Here is a 9,354-nt window from a genome sequence, read left to right on the forward strand (position 1 = left end):
TTTAACGCTTGACTACGGACTCAGCTGTCTGCAAAAAATGTATGATAAATAATTTGGTTACCATTTATAGAGTCACAGGAACAATCACTGTGCAATAATAATAATAATAATAATAATAATAATAATAATAATAATAATAATAATAATAATAATAATAATAATAATAATCTACCTTAGACGCTGTCCTTAGGAATCTCATGTATAATTTTATGGCAAGGCTGAATGACTCAAAAAATGAAATTATTATGGCTTTAACCATGCCCAAAAAGAGCAGTACTAGGTTCTTTTCTAGTTTTTGGAGGCATTGGAGAGGGTGTTTGTATATTTTTTAGGTATGTTCTTATTCTGTCCTTTGTTGTTTTGTCTACTGTTGTTGTCTCTTTTATTGTATCTTTTACTGTATTTATATTGTATTTATATATGGACCTATTTGAGTCTGAAATAAAGATTGAAAAAAAAATAAAAAATAAAAAATAACCACAATCATATGCTGTAACAATTCACCTTTCAATAACCATGTCTACCTCATACTGCTGAACCTTTCAATTAAAAAAAATGTGTAAAATGTGTACTGTATATGTTAATAAGAGCTGCCATTACTGTACATAGTCTGAAGATGTATTTAAAACTTACTGTAAAAGTTGGAGCATCTTTTAGTATTTCTGTCTAGGCTGCTCAAAGATGTTAAGCACATCCTTTCACAGTGTATTTGTTTATTGTGATGGTCATCATGTATAGTTACACCCTGTGTTTATGTGTAGTGAGCAGTGGGTCGATAACAGTCAACGCTGATTCTTCAGTACAACTGCTCGCTGAGGAGGCTGTTCCTCTGGACCAGCTGGACGCTGCAGTGAGTATAATGCACATCTCCTTCCATTCACAGCCCAAACTGTAACTCTGCAATTACGTTGCCTACAAACACCAAATCTATGGAGAGAGATGGAAAAACATGGTCAGGTGTTTGGGAAATCGACTCAGAGAGAGAGACAGAACATATAGAAAACAGTGCTACACAAGACAGTTATACCAATGTTTCCACAGAGGTGAGCAATATCTCACGTCACAAACACTAGGCTAGGGCTAACCAGCTGAGCAATGGTGTCATTCTGAGAAACATTCAGTCTGCAGATAAAACTATACATCAGATTTCTAAGCATGGCCTGAAATGAGTTGACTCTCACTTTACAGAACAGCTCACTTGCACTACACCACCTCGGCTGTTTCAATAGTATCCTTATGCAATCATTGTAAGCAACCTGCAACTTATGAATGCTTGCCTTCTTAAATTTACTCCATAAAGGAGCAGTATAGAGCAGGGTACAGTATGCCCTAAAAAGACAGATCTTCACGTGGTCAGAACACCTTCCTTCCTTCTTAGCATGTTTGCCTGAGCATAAAGGACTCGGTCTATTAATATCCTCGTCATCAGTTAATTGGTCTGTGATGAAATGACCGAGGTATTTCGTTTTAGTACAGATATTCACCTTTTGTCCTGTAAGATAAAATTTTGGAAATGTGACGTGTCTGTCTTCTTTAGTACGACGCAGCATAACCATAATCTTCTTGGCATTATACAGTATATCATGGTTAATCCCATACTCAGTACATATATTAAACAACTGTTGCAACCCGGCACTGCTGGGGGAAAAAATTGCCAAATCGTCAGCATAAATGAGATGGTTTAAAATAGTGTTTCCAATTACACATCCTGTTCTACACGCTCCCAGTTGGTGAGAAAGATCATCCATGTAGATGTTAAAAAGGGCTGGAGAAAGTAGTCCCCCCTGGGGGACGCCATTACTAACATAGGTTAAGATATTGATATTGCATTGCAAGTTTTGGCAGCAATGTGATAAAATGTCTAGTAATGTATTTATTTATTTTTTTGCCCCATCCACCAGAACCAGACTTCTTGGTTTATTGATCAGTTAAGATCAGCTGCCACCTGAGAGATTTTAAAAGATGTTGATTTTTGATTTGATTCATTTTATTTTTTGTACAAAAAAAAAATAACAACACTTCATGAGAAGTTTAAGAAAAAACTAAACAACAAAACAAAGAATTTCATCCTTTAAGACTTGCTATCTTGACTTACATGTGCCAAAAAAGGAGTAGGAAGAAGTGTAAACTTATTTAGTCCTACCCCCATTCACTGATCATTTATTCTGTATAAATATTCACACACTGTACTCACACGGCTAAATAACATTATTATTATTATTATTATTATTATTATTATTATTATTATTATTATTATTATTATTATTATTATTATTATTATTATTATTATATACTGTAATTATACTCACACACATACACATGCATGCATACATACATACATACATACATACATACATACATACATACATACATACATACATACATACATACATACATACATACATACATACATACATACATACATACATACATACATACATACATACATACATACACGTAGTTGAATATTTCTATATATTTATACACACATGCCCATATAAAGCATGTTGATTTACACTTCAGTCCAAAAACTTACCCGAGTCAAAACGAGTCAAATTCCCTGTCTTGTTTGACCTGACTTGCCCAAATAAACCTGATTCTGATTCGGAAATCTTCAAATTGACAAAAAGCACAAATGACCTGTCACATGGTAAGACTACATTACCCAGCGTCCTTTGCGCGGCCTCAAAGCCTGATGGGAAGCTGCTGAACGTCCTTGTCCTACAGAGTGCACACCGACTCCCTGTCATTCACGCGTGTTTGACTAAAATACCACTTTTGACATGATGGCAGCCAGGTTTCTCCGCCGTGCCGTGCCCGCGCTGAGGCAGACTCGCTCCTACGCCGAGGCGGCGTCCGGCGGGGCGCAGATGTCCTTCACTTTCGCCTCTCCGACGCAGGTACCCGCTCACGCTAGTGCCGAGGCTTTCCAGGCCCGGGATCGGTTTTGACGTTTTTACTAAAAAAATACTCTCCCTGATACCTCTGTGCAAATCTGAATGAATGCATGGTTGTGTGGTGGTTATTGTACATGCAGTAACATTAATACACTAGTTTCGTTTCGATCATTGAACGTGTGACAACACTAGCCTTGCTAGTTAGCCTAGCTGCCCTAAATGTTAATCACTGTCATATTAAGCGTTTTCCCACTTGAGTTCCTACATTTGTGTCACCTTTTTGCACAATACGTGTTAGTGTGTGAGGTCAGCATGCATGTAAGTGCATGTGATAGTCAGAACTAAGCAGTGAGGTGAACATTGTAATGAACCTGTAACCTTGAAGGTCTTGCAGGCGTTTTTATTACATTCATTTAACTCTGAAGTTCGTTTCTTCTCTTCACCTTCTGCTGCACAGTGGATGCACTTGACCCATTAACATTATGTCATGCCAGCTCGCAAACCAATCAGTTTGAGGACACGGATATTCATTAAAACAATCTGTAGATCCAGGTCTGTTAGTTGAGGGTGTTCAGCCCTGGTCCTGGAGAGCTGCAGTCCTGCAGGTTTCTCATGTCTCCTTGCATCAACACACCTGATTCTGACCAAAGGTCATCATCAGTTTCTCTTCCAGGTCTGGACAAGTCTGTTAATGACACAGTTCTTTGTATCAGGGGGGGCTGAAGCAGAGAAACAATCTAAACCAGTGGTTCCCAACCTTTTTTCCTTGTTTCCCCCCTACTTGTGTCTAAGACCAGCCGGGCCCCCTGACCCGTACCTACTGGCACCAAAAGAGTAAAGTGATTCGTTACAAATCTTTAATTGAAAAAATGAACATTAATTATGTTTTTGTGATACATTTCTCTTTGGTTTACCCTGTATACATATGACTTTGTCTTTCTCACCTTCATTTTGTGTCACCAATGTATAAAATACGCACAGAAAATAATTGCAAGGACATAAAATAATTTCTGAAAAATGTCTCTTTTAATATGAGAGCAAACATTAACATTCTTCCTTTAACAACCTGTCGGAGTAGTAGTATGATTAAATGTTGAATAATGATATAATAATAAGTTATTAAGTTTTTATCCTGCTAAATAACTTTAGAAGTATATTTTGGTCATATTAAAATACTACGTGGGTTTATACAGACTTGGATTACAGTATTCCATTAGGTGTGTTATTATTTTTTATTTATTTAACATGCGCAAATATAATTTTTACAACTGCATATCCTCAAAGCAGACAAAGTTTCGCGCCCCCCCCAGGGGGGGCCCGGACCCCAGGTTGGGAGACACTGCTCTAAAACATGCAGGACTGCGGCTCTCTAGGACCAGGGTCGTCTACCGTTGTGTTAGTTGGACCTGTCCGACTCCTGAAGCTCCTCTTAAAATGTACTCAGGCCTTTTTTTTCATTGGCCAATTTGTAATTTTAGTATACTACTACTTTTCGTCTATATATACAGCCTCGACAAACAGTTGTTAGTATATATGATTTTAAATTTGTAGTTGACATCCCCACAGCTCAGTACAATACAATAGTCAGAATAGTGAAGATTTTATAACCCTATTGTAAGATATGAAATTATCAGGTTTTCAACTAACTGAACCATTAACTCTTTTTCAGCTGTAATGTCATATCAGTTCATCAACACTGATATTTAACTACAAAAATATAGAACATTTTCTGCATTTTAAGAATTTTCTAAATATTAAACTGTATTTGTACATCATTTTTCTGAACATTTTTTGAAAGTGGTTCATATATGTCAGCGTTTTTGAAGGCGATTCAATTCAGGCCTTAAAGGGTCCCAGTTTTTGGAGTTGGGCTTTTGGGAACTTAATTTTCTATTGATTTAAAATAAAGGTCATTGTCATTCAGTCATAGGAGGACTAGTCACCCATCCCAGGCTGCCTCCTGGAGTGGGACTGTGAAAAGTGTTTATTTTCTGTGATTTGACACAGACTCCTCATTAACATGAGATTTATCCTATTGTTTGTCAGAATTTTACTATTTGTGCTTTAACATAACAGTTGACTGCAGTTACTGCCACCAGACTGTAGTGTTTATTTTATAACTAAAGATGTGTTATCACTCAGTGGTTGCATCATATCAGCTCAAATAAAGGTGACTCCATTAAGCTGGTGCTGTTTGGTTTTGGGAATACCCACAGTTCAACACAGCATCAGTGTGTGTGTCCTTACCGAGAGCTTACACATTGCAAGTCAGTCGGCGTTGATGGTGATCGGTGGCTTGCTCTGCCGTGCCATCACTGCATCAATTTCAACTCCTGTCATTCGGCCTCTGTGCTTAGACACGGGACACCGGTGTGTAAGAAGGCACGCGGGATCTACCTGGATTATCTGAAATAAGCTACGCACTGCCCCATCTTCTCCCGACTCTCAGAAGTCTTGCCTGCAGTGTTCTTGGTTGGAACAACCTCAGTCCACTTCAGGACGGGGTCCCCCACCTCAACAGAGTTCTGTGTGGCAGCCGCACAGATACTCAGTAGCTGCTATCACACACACACTGCTATTTCTAATATCACATTTAAAAAAAGTGATTAATCATACATTTGACATTTTAAGTTGCTCAAAGAAGTTAAACATTTTGGCAATTATGTCAAAGCTGAAGTTGGAGGTTTGAATTGGTGTCACCACAGTTAGAAAGAAAGAGGTCTAAGAATTACAGTAATGGACCAGAAATATAAATGAAATGGGTTTTTTTTTTTAATCTGAATGTATCTTATGGTTTTGCAACTGTCTGTCAATTATTTTTTATGTCTGTTACAGTTTTTTGCATAAAATTGTTGCATGTTGTCTCCCTCCACACTTCTCAGGTGTTTTTCAAAGAGGCCAGTGTGAAACAGGTGGATGTGCCCACACTTACCGGTGCGTTTGGTATCCTTCCTGCCCACGTGCCCACCCTGCAGGTGCTCAGACCCGGCATTGTCACAGTCCTCAACGACGACGGCTCCGCTGCCAAATACTTCGGTAAGACTTAAATGAGCTAAATTAAGAAAATAACTTCCCACTCTGCTGAAAAATGATTCAGTATCATGTCGGTAGATTTATACAGCCGTGTTTGTTGTTCATCATCTCCGAGCCCCCCCGGTATGATTTGATGAAGTTTGAAGATGTATTTAAAACTTACTGTAAACGTTGGAGCATCTTTTAGTATTTCTGTCTAGGCCGCTCAAAGATGTTAAGCACATCCTTTCACAGTGTATTTGTTTATTGTGATGGTCATCATGTATAGTTCCACCCTGTGTTTATGTGTAGTGAGCAGTGGGTCGATAACAGTCAACGCTGATTCTTCAGTACAACTGCTCGCTGAGGAGGCTGTTCCTCTGGACCAGCTGGACGCTGCAGTGAGTATAATGCACATCTCCTTCCATTCACAGCCCAAACTGTAACTCTGCAATAACGTTGCCTACAAACACCAAATCTATGGAGAGAGATGGAAAAACATGGTCAGCTGTTTGGGAAATCGACTCAGAGACCTTTTTATCTTAACCGCAGCTTTGCAAATTGATCTGACATTGATATTGATATTGCATTGCAAGTTTTGGCAGCAATGTGATAAACTGTCTAGTAATATATTTATTTTTTATTTTTTTTCCCCCATCCACCAGAAACAGGCTTCTTGGTTTATTGATCAGTTCAGATCAGCTGCCACCTGAGAGATTTTAAAAAGATGTTGATTTACACTTCAGTCCAAAAACTGGGAATGTACTGGGCAGTGATCTTAAGGTGTTTTGTGAAGTTTTGTGAATGAGTTGGGCTGAAAGGTGAGCCGTTCCAATTCTCTAAGGTCACACGGTCTCTGGCAGTTTTCTTTATGAACCTTTCGTATTGGCTGCCTGAACTTTGGTTCAGTGGGCCAGAATCCCCACTACATTATTAAGCTGCTACCATCGAGCAGATGATCTGATTATGGTATTGACTGGATGCTGAGCAGTTCCAACGGAAGCACTGAAAACTCCCACAAAAGATGAGTTTGTCTGCACATTTAAAGATTTAGAAACAGGATAATATCATTATTTCCTAATTGATGCTTCATCATAGTTTGCGTGTGAACTTTTTTAGACCAAATTTGCCACAGGTGACTCCCATCGACTTCTAGATATAATTGCAGCAAACAATATTCCCTCAACTGAAGTTTACTTTAATACACTAAACAGTTGTGGATACTTCACACATTAGCAAAAATGAAATATGCACAACTAAGTTTGATTGGAAAACTGAATGACTGTGCCACGTTTTCCTCAGCTGGTGGGTGTTCCCGAGCAAATTTACTGTCTGGATGACTTTGAATGTTGAGTTTCACTTGCAAAATCATTATTTTTTCCCTGTGTGTGCTGACTAAAGTTTAGAGCTTCAGCGTTTATGTCAAATATTTAAAAAATAGCTTCAGGAGCCGGAAGCTGCCCTTTTAAAGTACACGAAAAGTAAATTTAGTCATAAATTGAATAGGGAATCTTACTATAGGGAAACCAACATCCTGGATTCATGCATATTTGTTTTGCATCTTTTCTGGGATCTTTTTTTCAAACCTGATCTTTTCCTCACATTTTGGCCATTTGAAATTATTTCAGCATTCTTGAAATATCTACTTATGCCATTGAACCGAGATGATTTTCATTATCTCGGTTGATTTTCACGTCCCAGCTGATGATTATCCATCTGATCGGCCCCGCAGCCGAACCTTGACGTAAAGTCCGAGTGTAAATGTCGGCCTTATTAATGCCTGCTCTTATGCAGTCACTGCAGAGTTGTCTGACCCTTGGCAGTGCCACTGACTGTCAAATTAACTTCATAGCAGTAAATGAGTTATTTCTTTCTCCTGGATGTCTTCCACTCTGTTGTAACAATGCACATGGGCCCTCACTGTTAATAAGGAGGGAAAGGTCAGTCACTGTTGAGTTATAGCAGATGTGCCAAATCCCTACTGAGAGACCTTTAACTTCCAGCTATGTTTGGCATTTCTCGTTTCTAATCGCGACTGTGACAAATGGAGCTTTCAGAGCAAAGCGGCAGCAGGGATTTTCTCTGCTCGTCTTTCCACTCACTTTTCACTCGTTCTTACTCAGCCCGGTTATATAAACTTTTTGCGTACTGGTTACCCTCAAAGGTATTTTTGGAAGTTTTGTAGACTGTTTTTTTTTCCCTTCAAAAATATATCTTCCAGATAACAGGACAATCTACTGGTTTAAGATGTATTTTTGTGACTTGGTGACGGATCCCAAGTGTGTGTTCAAGGTTGCATTTCACATCCCAGAGAAGCTATTAAGACTGCGTTGTAAATGCTTCACATTTTAGCATAGAACGAAGTGGCTATTTATATTTCCTGCACCATATTTGTTTTTACAGTTATCATTTTTCTGTCCTATCTTAGGCAGCCAAGGCCAACCTGGAGAAGGCCCAGTCCGAAATGGCCAGGGCATCTGACGAGGCGGCGAGGGCAGAAGTCCAGATCTGCATAGAGGCCAACGAGGCCATCGTCAAGGCCCTCGAGTAGACAGCTGCCACATCCTGTTAGTAATATTTAATAATATTGAAAACTAAATGTTGACAGGGAATTGGTGCCCCTTCAAATGATTAAAACTGGTTATTATTCTTGTCCCTTTTAGACATTCGTTGCTTCGATGGATACAGTTGTCCCTCTGTGATTCCAGCTCGGTCCCGTCAGTGTCCAGGGGACTCATTCTTTCTTTGTACAGTGGATGAAACTAGAAATAAATTTATTTGGAATTTCCAGCTGGTTGAGTTTGTGCTGCTTTCTTTAACTCTTATCCTCTCTTACAGGTGATGGCATTTGATTTTTGCAAACATGAAGCAGATTGACTTCTGGGTTTGTCTGTTTTTTATGAGTAATAATTAGTCATTAGAATTCAAAACATGATTAAAATGCGCTTCATGGCCAAAAAACCTCTCAGTTTTGGATTATCCCACGTTTGCCATAATTAACTTCAATGCAGTCTCTCAAAATGTGTTTTCATCTAGTTGCTTTATTTTTTCCAAGCTTCTTTTTTTATTGATAATCGTAGAGAATAAATGCTGCTTTAAGTCTCCAGAACATCTCAATATTTCGAACATTTTATATCAGAGTAAAGACCTAGACCTACACAAGATTGAGAACCATTCTTTCACATTTTGAGCCAAATGATTCCTGAGAGATGTATTTTTGATGGAAAACCTGATAACTTGGTATATATCCAGTTAGTCACCTGAATTTTATTAAAAAAAAAATCAGAACAACTGAACCAATCCAAGATTATCAAGCTGAGGCATCTTTGTTGCCCTGACGCTGCATCGTTCTGGTACAAGATAAATCTGGAACACGACCTTCTTCTACTGATCCCAGAGTCCAATATCACACCTCGTTTTTTTTTCTTCTAATAATCGTAATCTG

The 9,354-nt window shown here is 38.6% G+C and overlaps 1 protein-coding gene across 1 annotated transcript; it reads left to right on the plus strand.

Moving 5' to 3' along the window:
- The first annotated feature begins 2,681 nt into the window (after positions 1-2,681).
- atp5f1d (ATP synthase F1 subunit delta) lies at positions 2,682-8,699 on the plus strand. Its single transcript, XM_061737033.1, has 5 exons — positions 2,682-2,900; positions 5,780-5,933; positions 6,222-6,310; positions 8,338-8,476; positions 8,573-8,699. Exons 1-4 carry the CDS (start codon positions 2,784-2,786, stop codon positions 8,458-8,460), a joined length of 483 nt encoding a protein of 160 aa, XP_061593017.1. The 5' UTR covers positions 2,682-2,783; the 3' UTR covers positions 8,461-8,476; positions 8,573-8,699.
- Positions 8,700-9,354: the final 655 nt, after the last annotated feature.

This window comes from Cololabis saira, chromosome 13 (genome assembly GCF_033807715.1).
Source record: "Cololabis saira isolate AMF1-May2022 chromosome 13, fColSai1.1, whole genome shotgun sequence".
NCBI classification, from domain to species: domain Eukaryota; kingdom Metazoa; phylum Chordata; class Actinopteri; order Beloniformes; family Belonidae; genus Cololabis; species Cololabis saira.